At 47.0% G+C, this 23,236-nt stretch overlaps 1 protein-coding gene across 1 annotated transcript in view; it reads left to right on the top strand.

Annotated features, from left to right (window-relative positions):
* Positions 1–980: 980 nt before the first annotated feature.
* LOC132828267 (patatin-like phospholipase domain-containing protein 2) overlaps positions 981–23,236 on the top strand; it is a 34,957-nt gene continuing 12,701 nt past the window's right edge. Inside the window, exons 1-5 of the mRNA XM_060845242.1 lie at positions 981–1,656; positions 10,048–10,280; positions 11,419–11,484; positions 18,250–18,456; positions 21,456–21,516. Coding sequence (XP_060701225.1) covers positions 981–1,656; positions 10,048–10,280; positions 11,419–11,484; positions 18,250–18,456; positions 21,456–21,516 — 1,243 coding nt within the window. The remainder of the gene's footprint in view (positions 1,657–10,047; positions 10,281–11,418; positions 11,485–18,249; positions 18,457–21,455; positions 21,517–23,236) is intronic.

The raw sequence follows: 23,236 nt of genomic DNA, 5'->3' as shown, positions 1-23,236 counted from the left end.
GTCAATGTTTCAGGCATAAGCCCTTCATCAGGAATGTGGATGTGGGGGAAGGGGGATGAGAGATAAATAGGTGGTAGGGGTAGGTCTGGGGGAAGGTAGGTGGCATGTGATAAGTGGGGTAATGGTGATAGGTTGGTTGGGAAGGTGGAGCAGAGAGGTGGCAAGGAACGGGGTTGGGGCTGGGCAGGGGTGAGGTGGAAGCAGATGGTGTTGGGGGTGGGGGGCAGGGTGGGAGCGGACGGTGTTGGGGATGAGAGCGGATGGTTTTGGGGGTGTGTGGGGCGGCAGGGTGAGAGCGGACGGCATTGGGGGTGGGTGTGAACGGTGTTGTGGGTAAATCCCACCCAGTACAGCCCGGGGATACCCCCAAACCCCCACCCTGTACAGCCCAGGGACACCCTGGGGGCAGTGGCAGGGGCAGGGGCAGTGGCCGGGGGCAAGGTGCAGGGGGCAGGGCCAAGGGGCAGGGGGCAGGGGGGAAGAGACAGGGGAAGGGGAAGGGGCAGGGGCAGGGGCTGGGGACAGGGGCAGGAGCTGGGGATAGGGGCATGGGCAGGGGCAGGGGCTGATGACAGAGGCAGGGACAGGGGCTGGGAACAGGAGGAAGGGACAGGGGCAGGGGTTGGGGACAGGGGCTGGGGGCAGGGACAGGGGCTGGGGATAGGGGCAGGGGCTGGGGACTGAAGCAGGGGCTGGAGGCAGGGGGCAGTGGCAGGGGCCAGGGGCAGGGACAGGGAGCGGGGGCAGGGGATAGGGGGAGGAGAGAGGGGCTGGGGACAGGGGACAAGGGTAGGGGACAGGGGCAGGGGACAGGGACTGGGGCTGAGGACAGAGGCAGGGGACAGGGAACAGGGGGAGGGGGAGGGGGGTATGAGGGCTCAGAGGTGGAGGGAGGGAAGGGTTTCCAGGGACATTTACCCCACCCCACCCCCGCCCCAGAGGGATGTGTCTGAGGGGGGAGGGGTGTCAGGAAAGCAGGAATGGAGGGAGATCCCGGTGGAGGATGTGGGAAGTGGAGCTGCCTCCTGCTCTGGGACATCCTGCCGCTGCCGGGCCGAATGGAGGGGAGCAGCGGGATGTTGGACCCGCCAGAGGCCGGGCAGGAGTCACCCAGGACCGGGCAGGAGTTACCCAGGACCGGGCAGGAGTCACCCAGGACCGGGCAGGAGTCACCCAGGATCGGGCAGGAGTCACCCAGGATCGGGCAGGAGTCACCCAGGACCGGGCGGGAGTCACCCAGGACCGGGCGGGAGTCACCCAGGACCGGGCGGGAGTTACCCAGGACCGGGCAGGAGTCACCCAGGACCGGGCGGGAGTCACCCAGGATCGGGCAGGAGTCACCCAGGATCGGGCAGGAGTCACCCAGGACCGGGCAGGAGTCACCCAGGACCGGGCAGGAGTCACCCAGGACCGGGCGGGAGTCACCCAGGATCGGGCAGGAGTTACCCAGGGAACATGCCCTTACCCCAGCAGCGGGGCTCCGCCTGCACCGGGCACTGTCTTTCGCTGGCAGTGGGTTCCTGGTCACCTACCACCTGGGAGTGGCAGAGTGTCTGCTGGAGAACACCCCGGAGCTGCTGGAGACAGCGCCCAGAGTGTACGGGGCATCGGCCGGCTCCCTCATCGCTGCTGCTGTTGTCTGTGCGGTCAACCTCGGTCAGTAACACACCCTCCCTGCGGTCAACCTCGGTCAGTAACACACCCTCCCTGCTGTCCAGCTCGGTCAGTAACACACCCTCCCTGCTGTCCAGCTCGGTCAGTAACACACCCTCCCTACTGTTCACCTCGTTCAGTAACACACTCTCCCTGCTGTCCGGCTCGGTCAGTAACACACCCTCCCTGCTGTCCCGCTCGGTCAGTAACACACCCTCCCTGCTGTCAACCTCGGTCAGTAACACACCCTCCCTGCTGTCCCACTCGGTCAGTAACACACTCTCCCTGCTGTCCACCTCGGTCAGTAACACACTCTCCCTGCTGTCCGGCTCGGTCAGTAACACACTCTCCCTGCTGTCCCACTCGGTCAGTAACACACTCTCCCTGCTGTCCACCTCGGTCAGTAACACACTCTCCCTGCTGTCCCGCTCGGTCAGTAACACACCCTCCCTGCTGTCCACCTCAGTCAGTAACACACCCTCCCTGCTGTCCACCTCGGTCAGTAACACATTCTCCCTGCTGTCCACCTCAATCAGTAACACTTTGTCCCTGCTGTCCCGCTCGCTCAGTAACACAGTCTCCCTGCTGCCCACCTCGGTTAGTAATACACCCTCCCTGCTGTCCTCCTCGGTCAGTAACACACTCTGTCCCTGCTGTCCACCTCGGTCAGTAACACACTCTCCCTGCTGTCCACCTCGGTCAGTAACACACCCTCCCTGCTGTCCAGCTCGGTCAGTAACACACCCTCCCTGCTGTCCCGCTCGGTCAGTAACACACTCTCCCTGCTGTCCCACTCGGTCAGTAACACACACTCCCTGCTGTCCACCTTGGTCAGTAACACACACTCCCTGCTGTCCACCTCAGTCAGTAACACACACTCCCTACTGTCCCGCTCGGTCAGTAACACACACTCCCTGCTGTCCCACTCGGTCAGTAACACACCCTCCATGCTGTCCCGCTCGGTCAGTAACACACCCTCCCTGCTGTCCACCTCGGTCAGTAACACACTCTCCCTGCTGTCCCACTCGGTCAGTAACACACCCTCCCTGCTGTCCACCTCGGTCAGTAACACACTCTCCCTGCTGTCCCGCTCGGTCAGTAACACACTCTCCCTACTGTCCTGCTCGGTCAGTATCACACTCTCCCTGCTGTACTGCTCGGTCAGTAACACACTCTCCCTGCTGTCCAGCTCGGTCAGTAACACACTCTCCCTGCTGTCCCACTCGGTCAGTAACACACCCTCCCTGCTGTCCAGCTCGGTCAGTATCACACTCTCCCTGCTGTCCACCTCGGTCAGTAACACACTCTCCCTACTGTCCAGCTCGGTCAGTAACACACCCTCCCTGCTGTCCAGCTCGGTCAGTAACACACCCTCCCTGCTGTCCCGCTCGGTCAGTAACACAGTCTCCCTGCTGTCCACCTCGGTCAGTAACACACCCTCCCTGCTGTCCCGCTCGGTCAGTAACACACTCTCCCTGCTGTCCCGCTCTGTCCGTAACACACTCTCCCTGCTGTCCCGCTCTGTCAGTAGCACACTCTCCCTGCTGTCCAGCTCGCTAACCTTTGCAGCAGTATAACATCTCTGCTCCCTCTACCTGGACGGGCTGACTCACCTAAAGCACTGACCATAGTGTCTCAGGGCAATGGGCTGGAGCGAACTGAAGGGATCTCCTGACAATTGCGGGAACTTCAGTTTCTACAGCGCCTTGTCTAATCTTAGTCTTTACCAGAGCTGCTCCACAGACAACTCTTAAAGCGCAGTCAGTGTTAGAATAAGGAAAAGGCGACAGCTAACGTGTACACAAATAAATCTCACAAACTGCAAAGCCTGATGAATGGCAGGACCCCAGGAAGTCTGGAGGATCAGAGTGACCTTGGTGTGTATATACCCATGTCCAATAATATATCAGAACAGATGAGATTCCCTTTATTAGCCCAGTTTAAGAGCAGGCAGGTAATGCTGGAACTGTAGAAAATTGTGGTTAGGGCACAGCTAGAATATTGACATCCACTTGGCAGGGATGTAGGAACACTGGAGAGGGGACCGAAGCAGTTTACCAGGATGTTGTCAGGGCTGGCGAGTTTGCTGTGGAGAAAGATTGGACAGACTGGGGTGGTTTTTGTTAGAGTGAAAAGTGTGGTGCTGGAAAAGCACAGCAGGTCAGGCCGCACCTGAGGAACAAGAGAGTCGATGAATCGGGCATAAACCTTTCATCAGAAATGTGTCCAAAATGTTGACTCTGCTGCCTCTCGGATGCTGCCTGACCTGCTGTGCTTTTCCAGTGCTACCCTCTCGACTCTGATCTCCAGCATCTGTCATTCTCACTCTCTCCTCGTCGTTATCCTTAGAGCAGAGGAAATTGAGAGAAGATCTGATTGAAATGTACAAAATTATGAGGGGCACAGGGTAGACAGGAAGAAACTTCTCCCCTTCATTTGAGAGACAGTACGGTGGCTCAGGAGTTAGCACTGCTGCCTCACAATGCCAGAGACCTGGGTTCGATTCCAGCCTCGGGCGACTGTCTATGTGGAGCTTGCAATTTTCCCCGTGTCTGTGTGGGTTTCCTCCCACAGAATGTGCAGGTTAGGTGGATTGGCCATGTTAAATTGCCCATAGGTTCCAGGGATGGCCAGGCCATGGTAAATGTGGGATTATAGGGTTAGGGTCTGAGTGGGACGATCGTCGAAGGGTCGGTACAGAATTTATGGTTGAATAAGTCTTTCCACACTGTAAGGATTTATCAATGATAAATGACCGGAGAGGTATATTGAAGGTGAGGGGTAGGAAGTTTCCAGGGCAAATCAGAGGGTGGTGGGAACCAGGAACTGGCTGCCTGTAAGGGTTGGAGAGGCAGAAACTCTCTTAGCACTGAAGAAGTATTTGGATGGTCACTTGTGATGTTGAAGTATAGAAGGCTATGGGCCTAGTGCTGAAACATCGGATTAGAATAGTTAGGTGGTTGATTTTGACAGGTGTGGATATGATGGACGAAAGGGCCTTCTTTGTATACCTCGATAACTGTCATGTAGCCCTGTTGATTATGATTTTGCAATAGATATTGGCTCCCAGGAGAAGTGTAGCCAGTCACTGTAATCACCCACTGTGTCCCATGGTGCTGAGGTACTGGGTTGTTCATTGAAGCTACTCAGTGGAGAATACAGCATGTGGACTTCTATCTAAAGATCAAATCTTGATTCTGTCCATTCAGAGTGTTGGTCAGCTCCAATCATTGAAGTCCAAGGGTGTTTCCTTTATAACTGAGAGGAAACAATCCCAATTCCATTCCTGATTCTTGTTTGCTTCTCCATCATGGTCTTCCTGACGGGAAACCGAAGGAAGGTGACAGCTAAGTGGATCACTTCTTGTTTCTCCACAAGCCATGGTCTGAATGCGCTGCCCTGTGCTGTATAAGATGGATGTTAGCAGTGGGGATGATCGATTCCAAACCTTTCTCTGGGTTATCAAAAACAAAAGCAGAAGTTGCTGGAAAAGCTCAGCAGGTTTGGCAGCATCTGCAAAGAGAATTCAGCGTTAATATTTTGGGTCCAATGACCCTTCCTCAGAACCTTTCTCTGTGTTGTTTGAACCTGATTTTTGTCGTGTTTTGGCTTCATTCCGGATCTGAGCCTTTCACTTCTTTGATCTTTTTTTCTCATTATTCCCTTTAGACGTTATTGCTCCCCTCTCGGGCACTTTGTTCATTACTCCCCCACCTTTGGGATTGCTCAATGTTCCTAACTTCCTGCTGCTGTGCCTGTCATACTTCCTCCAACCCCACAGTTTCTCTCTGTCTTTCTTAGCACTGTCTGAAAGACTCATTGAGGCTCTCGTTGCTGCCTCGTGTGGCGAATCTTCAGAATTGCCCCAGACCGTACAGTTGCCATCCTCACTAGCCCATGTGACCACACTCTTGCCAGTCTTCTCCCATTCCTACTCTCTACACTGACCACGTGGACTCTCAGTTTATCACACCCCTCTCAACAACTCCTTGAGAATATCCCTTCACAAGCGTTTTGCTTGATGGAAATTTGTAATGGGAGATTTCAATAACACCGTGGCCTTGTCGGGATGCTGTAGATACAATAGGTGATGCCAGTGACCCACCTCCTGCAGCCTTGCAGCCTGGAAAACCTTCCAAATCTTGCACAAGACAGCCTGGCAACATGCCTTTTATCACCAAGTTTGATGAGTCCTCTTACGGGCGGCACGGTGGCACAGTGGTTAGCACTGCTGCCTCACAGCGCCTGAGACCTGAGTTCAATTCCCGACTCAGGCAACTGACTGTGTGGAGTTTGCACGTTCTCCCCGTGTCTGCGTGGGTTTCCTCCGGGTGCTCCGGTTTCCTACCACAGTCCAAAGATGTGCGGGTCAGGTGAACTGGCCATGCTAAATTGCCTGTAGTGTGAGGTAAGGGGTAAATGTGGAGGTATGGGTGGGTTGCGCTTCGGCGGGTTGGTGTGGACTTGTTGGGCCGAAGGGCCTGTTTCCACACTGTAAGTAATCTAATCTAATCTCTGGCTTCATTACCTCGGAGCATTGTTGCTGGTTTCACAGCTTTCAATTTCCTCTCAAGTTCCTTGTTCTCTATCACACCCCCAACATCAAAGCTTCTCAATGACATATTCACTGGCCAATAATATAAAGGAGGATAGTAAAAGCTTTTTTTAAGTATGTGCAAGGCAAAAAAATGGTTAGGACTAAAATTGGGCCCTTGAAGACAGAAACAGGGGAATATATTATGGGGAACAAAGAAATGGCAGAAGAATTAAATGGGTACTTCAGATCTGTGTTCACTGGGGAAGACACAAGCAATCTCCCTGAGGTAACAGTGGCTGAAGGACCTGAACTTAAGGGAATCTATATTTGCCAGGATTTGGTGTTGGAGAGACTGTTAGGTCTGAAGGTTGATAAGTCTCTGGGGCCTGATGGTCTACATCCCAGGGTACTGAAGGAGGTGGCTCGGGAAATCATGGATGCGTTGGTGATTATTTTCCAGAGTTCGATAGATTCGGGGTCGGTTCCTGAGGATTGATTAGATTAGATTACTTACAGTGTGGAAACAGGCCCTTCGGCCCAACAAGTCCACACCGACCCGCCGAAGCGCAACCACCCATACCCCTACATTTACCCCTTTACCTAACACTACGGGCAATTTAGCATGGCCAATTCACCTGACCTGCACATCTTTGGACAGTGGGAGGAAACCGGAGCACCCGGAGGAAACCCACGCAGACACGGGGAGAACGTGCAAACTCCACACAGTCGGTCGCCTGAGTCAGGAATTGAACCCGGGTCTCAGGCGCTGTGAGGCAGCAGTGCTAACCACTGTGCCACCGTGCCACCCAAGGATTGGAGGGTGGCTAATGTTATACCACCTTTTAAGAAAGGTTGGAGAGAGAAAGCAGGAAGTTATAGATCAGCTAGTCTGACCTCAGTGGTGGGAAAGATGCTGGAGTCTATTATAAAGGATGAAATTACAACACATCTGGATAGTAGTAACAGGATAGGACAGAGTCAGCAAGGATTTATGAAGGGGAAATCATGCTTGGCTAATCTTCTGGAATTTTTTGAGGATGCAACTCTGAAGATGGACGAGGGAGATCAGTAGATGTAGTGTACCTGGCCTTTCAGAAAGCTTTTGATAAAGTCCCACACAAGAGGTTAGTGAGTAAACTTAGGGCGCATGGTATTGGGGACAAAGTACTAGATTGGATTGAAAGTTGGTTGGCTGATAGGAAACAAAGGGTAGTGATAAACGGCTCCATTTTGGAATGGCAGGCAGTGACCAGTGGGGTACCGCAGGGATCAGTGCTGGGACCGCAGCTTTTTACAATATATGTTAATGACATAGAAGATGGTATCAGCAATAACATTAGCAAATTTGCTGATGATACAAAGCTGGGTGGCAGGGTGAAATGTGATGAGGATGTTAGGAGATTACAGGGTGACCTGGACAAGTTAGATGGGTGGCAGATGCAGTTTAATGTGGATAAATGTATGGTTATCCACTTTGGTGGCAAGAACAGGAAGGCAGATTACTACCTCAATGGAATTAATTTAGGTAAAGGGGCAGTAGAAAGAGATCTGGGTGTTCTTGTACACCAGTCAATGAAGGCAAACATGCAGGTACAGCAGGTAGTGAAGAAGGCTAATAGCATGCTGGCCTTCATAACAAGAGGAATTGAGTATAGAAGCAAAGAGGTGCTTCTGCAGCTGTACAGGGCCCTGGTGAGACCACACCTGGAGTACTGTGTGCAGTTCTGGTCTCCAAATTTGAGGAAAGACATTCTGGCTATTGAGGGACTGCAGCGTAGGTTCACGAGGTCAATTCCTGGAATGGAGGGATTACCTTACACTGAAAGACTGAAGCGACTGGGCTTATATACCCTGAGTTAAGAAAACTGAGAGGGGATCTGATTGAGATATATACGATTATGAAAGGATTGGACACTCTGGCAGCAGGAAACATGTTTCCGCTGATGGGTGAGTGCCGAACCAGAGGACACAGCTTAAAAATACGGGGTAAACCATTTAGGACAGAAATGAGGAGAAACTTCTTCACCCAGAGAGTGGTGGCTGTGTGGAATGCTCTGCCCCAGAGGGCAGTGGAGGCCCAGTCTCTGGATTCATTTAAGAAAGAGTTGGATAGAGCTCTCAAGGATAATGGAATCAAGGGTTATGGAGATAAGGCAGGAACAGGATACTGATTAGGAATGATCAGCCATGATCATATTGAATGGTGGTGCAGGCTCGAAGGGCTGAATAGCCTACTCCTGCACCTATTGTCTATTGTCTATTGTCTTTCTTCCTTCATCTTTTATGCCAAGCACCTTCTGGTCCTCAGTGATTATCATGTCCTCCTTATCATTGTGTTCTTTCTCTCTTGAATTCATGCTTTTCCCTAAATCTCTCTCTTCATTTAAACTGCCCAGAATATTTGCTCAGGTTGTCTCCTGTTGTTCAATCACTTCAGGCCATTATTGATTAATTTGTTGTATGCTGCATCCTGGGTAAACTGAATGTCAAGCAGATGAAATGAAATGCCTATCTGAGCCACTTGCACTGACACTTTCAACATCCCACCTGTCCAGTCTTTGAGCCTTTGTTCATCATGTTCCATGTTTGACTATTCACCCTATCCATGCCCCTCATGATTTTATAAACCTGAATAAGGTCACCCCTCAGCCTCTGATGTTTCAGGGAAAACAGTCCCAGCCTATTCAACCTTTCCCTATAGTTCAAACCCTCCAATCCTGGTAACATCCTTGTAAACTCTTTCAACATCTTTTCAAGTTTAACAATATTTTTTTCCTACAGCAAGGAAACCAGAACGGAATGTCATATTCCAAAAATTCCGAACCATATTCCGAACCAATGTTCTGCACTGCCAGAATGTGACAGTAGAATTGAGACTCTCCTCTGAAAAAATCTGCTGTCGTCATCCGACTCCACAAACAAACACTCCTTATCTGCTCTGTCTACAAACTACCACTGTCCCATTTCCATCCTCCTTTAACCTCCAAGAAATATCTGACAACACGGTCACCTCCCAAATCCATCCCCTCTTCTGCAACTTCATGCTTTGAATGTCTCGAACATATTTCCACACCTGCCGCTGTGCTGTAACAAACTCCCACGTGATATCCCCTCTGACTGTATTCATGGTGAACAATCCCTCTTCATCAATCTCCTATCCTGGAGAAGAGGGGGAGGTGAATTGAATTATTTTTCACTATCTTTCTCCCCTGTTGGTTGTTTTCTATATTTCCCTTTCTCTGTCCACGTCTTGTCTGGTCGCTGAGGATAGATTTTCGGTTCATTCTATTTCCGAAAAACTCATTATTTGTGATGCTTTATTTTTCAACTTGTCAGAATTTCATTTCAGACTCGAAGAGGAAATGCGAGAGAGAAGATTATATTTATGAACGAAGCATGCTGCCCCAAACATTTCTGACTTCATACATATCAGTTAATATTTATCCTCCCACGTCTCTAACTCTCGAGTACACCCTTGACCTGCGTCAAAATTAAACCTCAATGTTTTCTTTGCACAAGTTAATTTGAACACACAAATGTAGAATTTAGTCAGAGATCCTGGGATGCTCCAGGGATTGGCAGCACCTACGGACTGAGTTGGATTAATGTTTCAGGTCTGTTGCCTTTCATCTGTGGTCAGATCTGCTGAATATTTCTAGCATTTTCTGCTTTCAGATTTCCAGCATTTCGATTTTGTACTGAACTGTTTTGCTGGATGGTTTTCCTATTTCAAATGGTCAGATTTGCAAAATCCCCCCCAAATCCAGCTTTTCGAGTTTATTGTGTTCTGTCACCAATGGTTCTTTTCCTTTCATGGATTCCTGTCACTCTTGTATTCATTTCTGACCGTGTTCCAGATCATTTCTATCAGAGCCTCAAGCGAATTGCGAGACTGTCAAGGAGATGGTTCCTTGGTCCGATCCACCCTTTAATGAACCTACTGCAGAATGTACGCAAAAGTTTGGTGGAGAATCTTCCCAAGAATGCCCATGAACTTGCCTGTGGGAGACTTTTCATCTCCCTCACCCGGGTGTCTGATGGACAGAACGTCCTGGTCTCTGACTTCACTTCCAATGAGGAACTTGTCCAGGTAACAATCTACTTTTTCTCAGCTGATGTTCAGGTTATGATTTGGAGATGCCGGTGTTGGACTGGGATGTACACAGTTAAAAATCACACAACACCAGGTTATAGTCCAACAGGTTTAATTAGAAGCACTAGCTTTCGGAGCGACACTCCTTCATCAGGTGGTTGAAGGAGCATCACTCCGAAAGCTAGTGTGCTTCCAATTAAACCTGTTGGACTATAACCTGGTGTTGCGTGATTTTTAACGATATTCAGGTTGAAAGTGTTAGGGCTTTGAGGAACTTTTCTGACTGTGCAGAATGTTTGCACGTGATACCAAGCACATCCTGCCTTTGCCCCACTTCTCACTGTCCTTTCGATCCCCTCCAGATGTGAACTCTCTTATTGAGGGTTTGATTCCATGGTGTTGGGACACCCTCATTTATGTTTGATTTACCAGATACGGTTAACCACAGAAATCGTTACAAGGAAAAGGTCTTCATATACAGTTGTTTAGGTCTGGTCCAAGACATTGTGATCCATCATGCAACTATTCTCCCCCTGCCCCCATTCTTTCCCTCTCCCTCTCCATTCTCCTTGAGTTACTGCCTTCAGGCACTGTTTAACTGGAAAGGCTTTTTATGTTACCTCCTGACTCCCTGACTCGGTGCCTAGAACGTACCATTCCTGTCCTTGCAGCTTCTCATTCTGTAATGGTTGTTTCTTTATGTTCTAACCTCATTTGTGATTTCATAGAAATTCCTTCAACTTTAACATTTTAATTTGAGCTTGTATAAGTGACTTTAATATTGAGAAATTGTTAGTAAAATGATTAGAATTGTTAGGGTCTATTCTCTGTCTTTAGATTGTCCACATCCTGGAACCTATTTGATTGGATATTTTCTATCTTACCCATCCTCAGTCACCCATCTTATCTCATCTTATTCATCTTACCCATCTTATACTTCACAACCACCTGATGAAGGAGCGTCGCTCCGAAAGCTAGTGCTTCCAATTAAACCTATTGGACGAGAACCTGGTGTTGTGTGATTTTTAACTTTGTACATCCTCAGTTGAATTGTAAAAGGTGAAGACTTGATAATGTCATGAAGATAAGTAACAAATGTATCGTTTGAATCTGTCCCCTTCTCTCCTTCACACAGGCATTGCTGTGTAGCTGTTTTGTTCCTATTTACTGTGGGCTGATCCCTCCAGCTTTCCGTGGTGTGGTATGTAGTCACTGACTCATTCTCTCAACTGGGCTGCAGCTGGAAAAATATTTTTTGCCTTTTAGTAACAGAAGACAAAAGGACCCATTCTATTAACTTCTTCAAAGAGCAATTCATTTATCCCACTTCCCAATCTTTCCCAGCATCACTGAAAGATTCTTCTTCAAGTATTTATTCAATTCACTTTAAATGATGCCATTGATTCTGGACTCAATACACTCCAAGCAGTGCATTCCAAACCCTCAGCACTATTGCGAATTAAATCCTTGAGTTTCTGCTGGTTCTTTTGTTAATTGCTTTTACCTTGTGATCTCAATTAGTGACTGACAGTTGATATAGTTCATGTTTGTTCATTGTTCATAGTTATGTTGGTTCTATCCAAATCAAAATCCAATGATTTTAAACTTCTCTAACAAATCTGCACTTGGCCTTCTCTATTCTGAAAAACACTTCCAATTTCTCCCATCTGTCCACTCATTTGAAACCCCCTCACCCTACAAGCTGTTCTGGTAAATCCCTCCTGTACTCTTCCCGAGTGTAGTGCCCAGGTGGACACAGTACTCTACCTGAAGGCATGTTTTGTATCAGTATGGAATGCCTTTCTAATTTTTGACATTTTATCCTGATTTCCAAAGGCCTGTGGTTTATTTAATGGCATTGTCAACCTGTCCTGCCACCTTTGACTTGTGCTGAAAACCCTCCATGTTTCTTTCTCCGTGTACTTTTTAGAGTCACTTGGACTGTCTTTCTTTGTCCTTTGTAATGAAAATGTACCATCCCTCTGCCTTGAATTTAGTCGTCCCTGTGTTTGCTCATTCCTCCTGTCTGTCCGCGTCCTGTTAGCTATAACTGGAGTACTATGACCAGCCCTGGGTACCACATTTTATGTAAGGGGTCATTCATCGTGAATGGAGCACAGGAGAGAGCGACCAGAATGTCACCTGGACTCTAAATGTTAAATTATCGGGAGTAATTAAATAAACTTGGGCTGGACTCGCTGAACTTTGGAAGATTAGGGGGTGATCTGATTGAATTTTTAAGGAAAAGGTTAAGGTCGATAGAGAGAAACCCGTCATTTGGACAGAGGGTCAAAGTTTATATCAGGGACTAGACGGTGAAAATGTTCGAACCAGACATGTCACGTGTGAAATTAGGAAACATGAAGCAAACAGGGTGACAGTATTTGACACACTCTTCCACACGTTTCAGTTGATGTCAGATCAACTTCAAAGCTGAGGTTGTTAACACCCTTCATACCATTAGTGAGAAACCAAGCTCACTCACTGCAATAATTTCAGTCCGAGACAAGATCTGAATCAGTAGTGTCACTTATTTCACACTTGCAAGTGGGTGTGATGTCCACAAGGCAGGGACAAAACACACCAAAGACAACAAATACTCAATATTTATATAATTTGGTTCCTACATTTTTTAAAATTTCATTGCTCCCCCCCTGTTTACATCCTCCACTTCCCTCAGACCAGTACCCATTACTCCTGTTTATCTCTTGCCTTATCCAGCCTTGTCTGTGACAAAATGCTTATCCCTGGCCTCACAAGGCCGTTTGACCTCATCCTGCTGTGGGTCATTGTTAGGCATATCCTTTCCTTACCATTATCTACTCCCTCCATCTGTGCCGCCCCTCACAGCATCTTATCATTAAGACTCTTTGAATTGGGGTTTGTTCCTGTGTTTCTGGAAAATTAGGAAACAGATATTTATACCTACTGTTTGTACAGGCGTATCGAGCTTAACTGCCTCCCCTCACAGCATCTTATCTAGTCGCCTGTAATATCTACCATTGTTTTGCAGTCCCGTTTCTCTCTTGCATACATTTTTAGCTAATACAAAAAAAAATTACGTATTTCCTCCACATAGTTTCCATTCTTGTTGTCTCAGCTCTTGGCTGAAACAATTACACACTGGTGTGAGTTCATTTATCTTTGTATAATCAATTATAATTGCAGAATTGCAGAAGTAACATTACTTTACCTATATCCCACACCATTCAAAATCCAACAGCTATGGAGTTAGATAGAAAATCAACTATGATCATATTGAATAAGGTGGAACCGGCTTGAAAGACTAAGTGGTTTTTTCTTGTCTCTATACCCAGGATAAAGTGAAGCAAGTATCTAGCACATGACTGGCAGTACACAGGTCACCTGAGCAACTTCCATTTTAAATGTGGTAAAAGGAATTTAAAGTCGAAAAAAATAAAAACAGTGAATTTGACAACAGGAAGTATGGTGCTGTGGACAGGAAATGCATGCAGATAGACACTTTAAATATGGGCAGTCAAAGGTTGGGGAGGCTACAAAGCATTTATATTATTTAATAAGAAATTAATTATTTTCAAAACTTCAAACTTGTATCATTAGATCATGTAATGCAAAATGTCTGTCTTAATTTTAAACAATGTGTTTAAGGATCTTAAAGTTAGTGAAATTCCAGTTTCTACCCAGGGTCTTGGCTTGAGACTTTCATTTTTCCTCCTTTTCTGATTTTCTGCCTGTTCTCCTTAAGGACTTTTGACTCTTCCTGGTGTCTCTGTGATGTATTGTAAATATTAAGTCAGTGCAGCTCGGTTGCTCCCAGTTACCATGCCTCAGGGTCTGTTTGTAGTCTGTGTATCTGCAGATTGCTGGATGAGAAACATATATCAATCGCTATGCTTTACAAAGAGAGGATTTAGCCTGTCAATGTTAATCCTGTTGTTTCCCACTTCTTGCTCTGAGCCACATGATCACATGGCGTCCTTGTGATCTTAATATGCCATTCTATTCACTGGTGCCTGAAATCAACATTGTAGGTCACATTAAATCGATTCTGTGCTGTTTGTAAAGGGCTTTGTGTTTGTTTATGGTGTTTTGGATTTTCTTGAGTTTTTATAAATTGATTGCTCTGCCGTTTTGAGTAAATGGTGTGAAGAATCTGATAGAGGGCAAGATTTCCTGTCCCCCTCGCATCAGGTGATGATGGGAAAAGACACAATGTTATAGGCATCAGCAACAACCAAAAGGTTATGATGCCCTGTTGAGTTGATAATTTACTCAATCCTGTCCTATTTCCATATTTAAGTGCTAGAAAGTGAAACTTTTAATTCCCATCGAATGAAGTTATACCTGTGCGTACCTCTTTCTGTTTTCAGCTCCCGTTCTATGCTGCCACATACATTCTCTTCCCCTCTGGGAAAGTAACATTCTTGGATTAAGTTTTTTGACCATCTTTTCCTCATCTGTTCTGCAATGGCCTGATTCCACTGTAAAAAATGAGGTCTGCAGATGCTGGAGATCACAGCTGCAAATGTGTTGCTGGTCAAAGCACAGCAGGTTAGGCAGCATCTCAGGAATAGAGAATTCGACGTTTCGAGCATAAGCCCTTCATCAGGAAGGGCTTTGACCAGCAACACATTTGCAGCTGATTCCACTGTGACTAAGTGGATTAAACCGGTGTGTATAATCTGCGAGGGAGCCAGTGGTGCTGATCAAGGGACCCTCCAGTGGTGAACTATACTGTCTGTGAGACCCGAAATACCGCACGGGGGAGAAATCAAAATTCCCAATTTGGGGAGGAGTTGCCAGTCACCAAACAGGTTACCATTCTGACAGGAACTGTGAAATGCTTTTCTGGATGGACTGCAATGAGGAGCAACAGTTACAACTTTGAAACTAGCTTCCTCACACACATGACTGGAATAAGAATCAAAAGCACCTTGGAGCTAATGCTGCCAGGGATTGACTTTGTAAACTTTCTTAGAATTAGGTTTTATTGTCCCGTGTACTCAGATACAGGTATACAGGAGCACAGTGAAAAGTGTACAATGTCACTATTCATGGCCCCATCTCAGGTACAAGGTGAATGGTGACAATTAAAGAAAAATGAAGAAATAAGTTAAAAGTTCAACACTACAGTTCTTACCAGTACAATGTAGTGAGTAAGAACTAAAGATAAAATTCCAAATTACAGGCCTGCTTTAGCCATTGGGCCTGCAGTCAGTCCATGCTGAGTTTCCCATCAGCATGGAGTGACCCATCTACTGACGCAGCAGCAGTAAGGACCTTGATCAACTGAACAACTCCAGCCTCCGAGAGAACCTCTCACTCCACATGAGGGCGGCACGGTGGCACAGTGGTTAGCACTGCTGCCTCACAGCGCCTGAAGACCCGGGTTCAATTCCTGACTCAGGCGACTGACTGTGTGGAGTTTGCACATTCTCCCCGTGTCTGCGTGGGTTTCCTCCGGGTGCTCCGGTTTCCTCCCACAGTCCAAAGATGTGCGGGTCAGGTGAATTGGCCATGCTAAATTGCCCGTAGTGTTAGGTAAGGGGTAATGTAGGGGTATGGGTGGGTTTCGCTTCGGCGGGTCGGTGTGGACTTGTTGGGCCGAAGGGCCTGTTTCCACACTGTAAGTCTAATCAAAAAAAAGTCTAATCAATGAGGTTCTTTCTGAGTCATGGTACGAAGCTGTAACTGATATGTTCCATTATTTCATGGGAGCTATTTCACCAAAATCCCCTTTGTGAGCCAACTCCAAGGCACCACTCGTGCAGCAGTCATTGACACATTAATGGTGATATTCAGGATGGTTGGTATTTTCCCAACACATTGCCTGCAGTACACTGTACCTTTCCAAGTTGTCTAGGAAGTGGGGTGTTCAACAAACCAGCTCGCCCCTCACTTCCCTCAATCTAATGGTCTTGGAGAAGGTGCTGTTTGTCAGGCACTGTCTATGATCATTAAATATAAACTTATTTACCAAGATTTCAGGTAGTCATGTTAAATCTACGTGGCACTTCTCAAGGTGTACCCTCACTGGTGGCTACACACTGTCGCTCCATCACCCAACCACATATCCATGTTACCTTGTTGGAAAGAAAAAAGAAAATGATACAACACAGTCAGTGAGCATGTAGACAATTATCTCAGTTTGAGCCAGGATAACTCCAACATCTCCATATGAATACGCGGTTTGTGAAGAGACAGCACAATATTGTTTACAGGCCCAGGGTGTGAGACATTGGTGTAAGCAATGATGTCATCCTCCAGTGAAACAGACGATACAGCTGCATTGTATGTGACCAACCATCTGTCATACACAATGGATCTTGCAGCCTATGGTGGGGTTTTGTGGGTGAAGAATAGATATTTGAGGTATATGGGGTAATTGCATACAATGGGAAGGAAACAATGGAAGGGGATTTCCTGGCTATAATTGGCTGGTTAAGAATGTAATTAGCTGTGTGCAGTTCAATTGAACATCGAGGCTGTATTTGACTGAATGTCACATCAAGGACATTCTGGGATAAATGGGTATTAGGAGACAGATTCTCCACTGATTGGAGTCATACCTGACACATAGGAAGATGATTGTAGTTGTTGGAGGTCAGACATCTCAGCTCCAGGACAACTCTACAGGAGTCCCTCAGGGTAGTGTCCTAGACCCAACAATTTTCAGCTGCTTCATCAATGACCTTCCCTCCAGCATAAGGTCAGAAGTGGGGATGGTCACCAATGATTGCACAATGTTCAGCACCATTCATGACTCCTCAGATACTGAAGCAGGCCATGCTCAAACGTAACAAGATTTGGGCAGTATCCAGGCTTGGGCTGACAAGTAACATCGGAGTCACACAAGCACCAGGCTATGACCATCACTAATAAGAAACAATCTAAACACTGGCCTTTGACATTCAATGGTGTTACCATTACCTAATCTCCCACTATCAACATCCATTGACAAAGAACTCAACTGGGCTCACCATATAAATATAGCGGCCATAAGAACAGGTCAGAGGCTAGGAATACTGTGGTGAGTAACTCACCTCCTGACTCTCCACATCCATCTACAAGGTACAAGTCAGGAGTGTGATGGCATACTCCCCACTTGCCTGGATGAGTGCAGTTACAACAACACTCAAAAGCTTAATACTATCCAGGACAAAGCAGCCTGTTTACTAGCACTATAAACATCCACTCCATCCACCATCAATGCTCAATAGTACATATCTATTGTTATCTACAAGATGCACTGTAGAATTTCACTAATGATCCTCAGAACACACCTTCCAAACCCACGACCACTTCCATCTAGAAGGACAAGGGCAGCAGATACATGGGAACATTAACATCAGCAAGTTCCCCTCCAAGCCACTCACCATCCTGACTTGGAAATACATCGCTGTTCCTTCACTGTCAATGGGTGAAAATCCCCACACTCTCTCCCTGACATCACTGTTGGTGTATGCACAGCACATGGACTGCAGCAGCTCAAGAAAGCTTGAACCTTCATTCTGTTCAGAACCCCATAGTGCATTTCATTATTAAGTGAAGCTCAGCAGAGTCACATAAGCCTAAAATCTACATTTGTTGCAGTTAACAAAGATAATACAATATTAGATTGATCAGTGATTATACATTGTGTGATTATAACTAAGTAATCTTGAAATGTTAATTTCTCTTCGAGTCGGAGCCGTTTCCTGAAAAATGTTTCATTTATTGAAAGGAGAGAGAATCCTAAGCTCCCGTTGATTGGGGTGGGGGGATCAGGTTAAAAAGATAAAATAGTTAACATGAGGCCCCAACTGATTGCAAAAATGTGTGCTTCTGTTTTAACTCTGTGAGATTTCAAAGCATTTGAACAACTTGTACTGGAGAGTCCAGTTTTATTTTTTAACAAGGCCCAGGGAGTGCACCCAAGGGGGAGTCTGGGTTGGACCATGTTTTGGGTGACAGTGAATGTTAGTGTCTGCGATTCCTTTGGCAGCGATATGTTGACGGAGGGTTGACCAACATGCAGCCTTTAGACGATGTGAGAACCACCATCACCATTTCACCGTTTGCAGGAGAGATGGATATTTGTCCCAGGAACACTGCTGATTGCTTCCTCATCTGGTTTGGGAAATGTAGCTTCGTGTTATCGCCTGAGAACCTGCATCGCGTTTCATCCGCTCTCTTCCCACCTCAATCTAAGGTAACCCGACACCCATGAGACCCTCTTCCACACTCTGTTCCCTTCCTTCTCACCTCCTTTCGAAAACAGTCAATGGATGGCCAGCTTACACAAGGCCATTGTCATCTTCCTATCCCTTTCTCTTTTTTTTCTAGCCTCTGGTGAAAGGACTGCCCCCCCCGCACTGTGACTGAGTTTAATCTTGGGTAATAAGGCTGGGCAAGTGGTTGAAGTAGCAATGGGGAGCATTTTGAGCCAGCGATCATAACAAACTTGAATCTAACAGAGATATAGAAAGGGACAAGAATGGGCTTGAAATCAAAGTTGTAAAGTAGTGGAAAGCTGGTGTTAATAAGATCAGACATCATTTGGCCAGAGTGGATTGGGAATAGGTACTTTCAAATAAATCTGTCTCAGAATAATGGGATATATTTAGAATCTAGAGTCATAGAGATGTACAGCACGGAAACAGACCCTTCGGTCCAACCCGTCCATGCCAACCAGATATCCCAACCCAATCTAGTCCCACCTGCCAGCACTGGCCCATATCCCTCCAAACCCTTCCTATTCATATACCCATCCAAATGCCTCTGAAATGTTAAATTGTACCAGCCTCCACCACTTCCTCTGGCAGCGCATTCCAGACACGTACCACCCTCTGCGTGAAACAGTTGCCCCTTAGGCCTCATTTATATCTTTCCCCTCTCACCCTAAACCTATGCCCTCTAGTTCTGGACTCCCCAGTTCCAGGGAAAATACTTTGCCTATTTACCCTATCCATACCCCTCATCATTTTGTAAATCTCTATAAGGTTACCTCTCAGCCTCCAGGGAAAACAGCCCCAGCCTGTTCAGCCTCTCCCTGTAGCTCAAATCCTCCAACTCTGGCAACATCCTTGCAAATCTTTTCTGAACCCTTTCAAGTTTCACAACATCATTCCGATAGGAAGGAGATCTGAATTGCATGCAATATTCCAACAGTGGCCTAACCAAAGTCCTGTACAGCCGCAACATGACCTCCTAACTCCTGTACTCAATACTCTGACCAATATAGGAAAGCATACCAAACACCTTCTTCACTATCCTATCTACCTGCGACTCCACTTTCAAGGAGCTATTTCAGAAGGAAATATGGAGAGTACAGGGCTAATATATTCCAATGAAGACAAAAGGTGAACATGCAGCGTTGGGTTAAGAGAAAAAGGGAGGCTTGTGAAGTCTACCGAGGGCTAAAACAAAGAACAGCAGAGGCTCAAAAGGCGGATAGAGTGTTCAAGAAGGCACTCAACTTTCTGCATCCAATGGGGGTCCCACATGGGTCAGTGTTAGGGACCTTGCTGTTTGTGGTTTGTGTAAATGATTTAGAATTGAATGTAGAAGGGTTGATCAGTAAGTTCACAGATATTCCAAGAGTTGATGGTAATAAATAATGAGGAGGATAGCCTCAGATTACAGGAGGATATTGATGGGCTGGTTGGGTTGATCAATAGCAAATGAGTTCAGTCTGGATAAATGTAAGGTGATGCACTTGGGTGGGACAACCCATAGCAAGGAGATCCATGATGAGCAGTAGGACCCTGGGAAGCACTGAGGACCAGAGGGACCTTGGTGTACAGGTACACCAGTCCCAAAAGGTATCAGCACAGGTGGGTAAAGTAGTTCACAAGGCAAATAGGTTCCCTGCCGTTTATAAGCTGAGGCATAGAGTTTCAGAGAAAGGAGGTGATGCTGAATGGCATAAAAAGTTGGTTGGGTCACAGCTGGAGTATTGTGTGGAGTTCTGACCCCACATTATAGGAGGGAAGTGATAGCACTGGAGAGGATGCAGAGGAGATTTACCAGGATCTTCCCTGGGCTAGGGATTTCCATTATGGAGACAGATTGGACAGACTGGGATTGTTTTCTTAGAGCAGAGGAGGTTGAGAGAAGACATGATTGTGATGCATACGCTGATGAGGGACATTGATCGGGAAGACAGGAAGAAATGTTTCCCTTTGATGGAGGGATCAGTGACCAAGGGGCATAGATCTAAAGAAAGGGGCAGAATGTTTACAGGAGTTGTGAGGAAAAATGTTTTCACCCAGAGGGTGATGGGAATCTGGATCTCAGTACCTGTAAGGGTCAACAAGGGAGAAACCCTCAGCATTTAAGGAGTATTTAGATTATACACTTTCATTGCCAAGGAATACCAGGCTATGGGCCAAGTGCTGGGAAATGGGATTAGAATAGTTAGGTGGTGGTTTTTGATTGGACCACACACGATGGGCCGAAAGACCTTCCTTCCGAAAGATCTGTCTGACTCCATGACTTTTCTCCTGTCCCTCAGAATTACTATGGTGCAGAAGAAGGCCATTTGGCCCATTATGCCCGCCCTGTCTCTGTGATCAAATCAGTCATTAATAGCAAGTCTGGCTCCATTGTCTGGGGCCAGTTCCCTGTCATTTTCTCATGCCATTATTATCCAAAAGACAATCCAATGTCCTCTTCAATAGCCTCAACTAAACCTCCCTTCAACACATTTCCAGGCAGTGCACCCCAGACCCCAACTGTGTGAAAAGGTTTTCTTTCATGTCACCTTTACCTTGTTAGTCCTGTCTGGAGGGTTGGTGGAATTGAGTGGAGATTGGTGACGCAGTGAGGTTGAGCAGTGCTTTGTTGGGTAGGTTGTCCATTGGGAGCATCACTGTGGCTTTTCTCTGGAATGGTTGTAGTGATGTCCTACACCACCTGCTGCAGATTCCTGTGAATCGGGGCCGTACGCTGTGACACTCTGATTGTGCCCCTCGCCCAGGCCAGAAAGAGCAGGTTCAGTTCCACTTGCCCTGGAGCTGTGCATTAAGATGGCCAATGGGCCTGATCAGACTTGTAGCCTTCCATGCCTGTCTGTGCCAGTGAAGTTCCACTCCTTCCTGACGGGTGAATGAGTGGTTAGTGGCTCACTGCCCAGTGAAGCAGGAAGCAGCTCCTGGGGGTTCTTTGGCCTGTGTGTGGAACCTGTAATAGTGACACTTTGTGTTTCAGATTCTGCGGAGGTTTCTCTGGAATGGTTATCGTGATGCCCTGCACTACTTGCTGCAGAATGGTGAGTCTGGATTGATGTGGGTCAGGGCTGTAAGTTGTTACAATTCCAGTTGGTGTGCTGACTGAACAAGTCCCGTTCCAGAGTGAAGCCCGGTTTGTTAGTTCCCAACGTTGCTCCTTTGAACCATGGAGATCAGTTATTGGACACACAAGAGGCTGCTGGTGTACTTTTAACGTGGAATAAGCTGTTTATTAAAGGAGGAAGAATGTGACTGATTACAAAAGACAGTTTGGAAAGAATTAAGGACAAACATCGTAAAAGGATTCAAGCTCTCACTGTTCTCGATATCCTTCGAGCCTCCTGAACCTCAGTGAAGAGTTAATGTTCTGTCTTTGTGAAGAGCCCTTGTTCACAATTAAAAATCACACAACACCAAGTTATAGTCCAACAGGTTTATTTGGAAGCACACTAGCTTTCAGAGCGACGCTCCTTCTTCAGGTGATTGAGGATCACCTGATGAAGGAGCGTCGCTCCGAAAGCTAGTGCTTCCAAATAAACCTGTTGGACTATAACCTGGTGTTGTGTGATTTTTAACTTTGTACACCCCAGTCCAACACCGGCATCTCCAAATCATGTTCACAATTAGGTTGCTATAGCTGCATTTAGTTTCCTTTCATTGAATATGCAACAACTAGATAGTTTCTCTTTCACCTGGTGTCACTCACTGACAGTCCTAAAGTAGATTGCAATCTAGCTCACAGTCAGTTTAATTTCAGAGTAACCATGAGTTCACTAACATCCAGTGTCAGCATCCCTTCACCCTCTGGCACGTGACACACAATCGGACTTTCCCGAACAGTCTCGTTCTCTGTATCTTTGGACTCCTATTGCTTGGCAATAGCACGTTTTCTTTCCTCTTATACTTTTTATTAAAATAACGCATTGAAGTGTTAACAGAAAGAACCGTGGATGCTGTAAATCAGAGACAGAAACAGAAACCTTAGTCCACTCCTCCTTCACTCACAACAACCCCCCACAGCCCCATGGCACCTTCCCCTGCAACCACAGAAGGGGTAACACCTGTCCATTTATTTCCTCCCTCCTCAGTATCCAAGGGTCCAGACATACAGCAGCACTTTACCTGTACTTTTTACAATCTAATCTCCTGTATTCACAATGTGGTCTCCTCTACACTGGGGCAACTAAGTGTAGATGGGTGACCGCTATGTAGTACATCTCTGCTCTGCCTGCAATACAGACCCTGAGCTTCCAGACGCCTGCCCCTCCGACACACCACCCTGTTCCCTGGCCAATATCTCTGTCTCAGGCTTGTTGCAGTGCTCCAGTGAGAGACAAAGAAACTGCAGGTGCCAGAATCCAAGGTAGACAGGCAGGAGGCTGGAAGAGCACAGCAGGTTTCTGAAGAAGGGTTACATCTGAAACATTGACTTCTCCGCTTCCTGATGCTGCCTGACCTGCTGGGTTTGTCCAACCTCCTGCAGTGCCCCAGTGAAGCTCAGCACAAGCTGGAAGAACAGTGCCTCATTTTCTGCTTGGGAAGGCTGCAGGATTCTGGACTCACTGTCGGGGTCAACAACTTTAGGGCTTGAGCTCTCCCATGTCCTTACCCCAAACTCCATATACCAGGCCTTGTTATCACATGGTCTGCTATTACTCACAACCCATTGCTTTCCATGAACAGCTATTTGCCCTCCTAACCAGATCGTTATTGACTCCTTTGTCTGTCCAACAGTTCTTCTTGCTCTTTGGACTCTCCCCT

The sequence above is a fragment of the Hemiscyllium ocellatum genome, chromosome 26 (genome assembly GCF_020745735.1).
Source record: "Hemiscyllium ocellatum isolate sHemOce1 chromosome 26, sHemOce1.pat.X.cur, whole genome shotgun sequence".
NCBI classification, from domain to species: Eukaryota; Metazoa; Chordata; class Chondrichthyes; order Orectolobiformes; family Hemiscylliidae; genus Hemiscyllium; species Hemiscyllium ocellatum.
The sequence above is the reverse complement of the archived record's forward strand: the minus strand, read 5'-3'. Positions and strand labels throughout refer to the sequence as shown.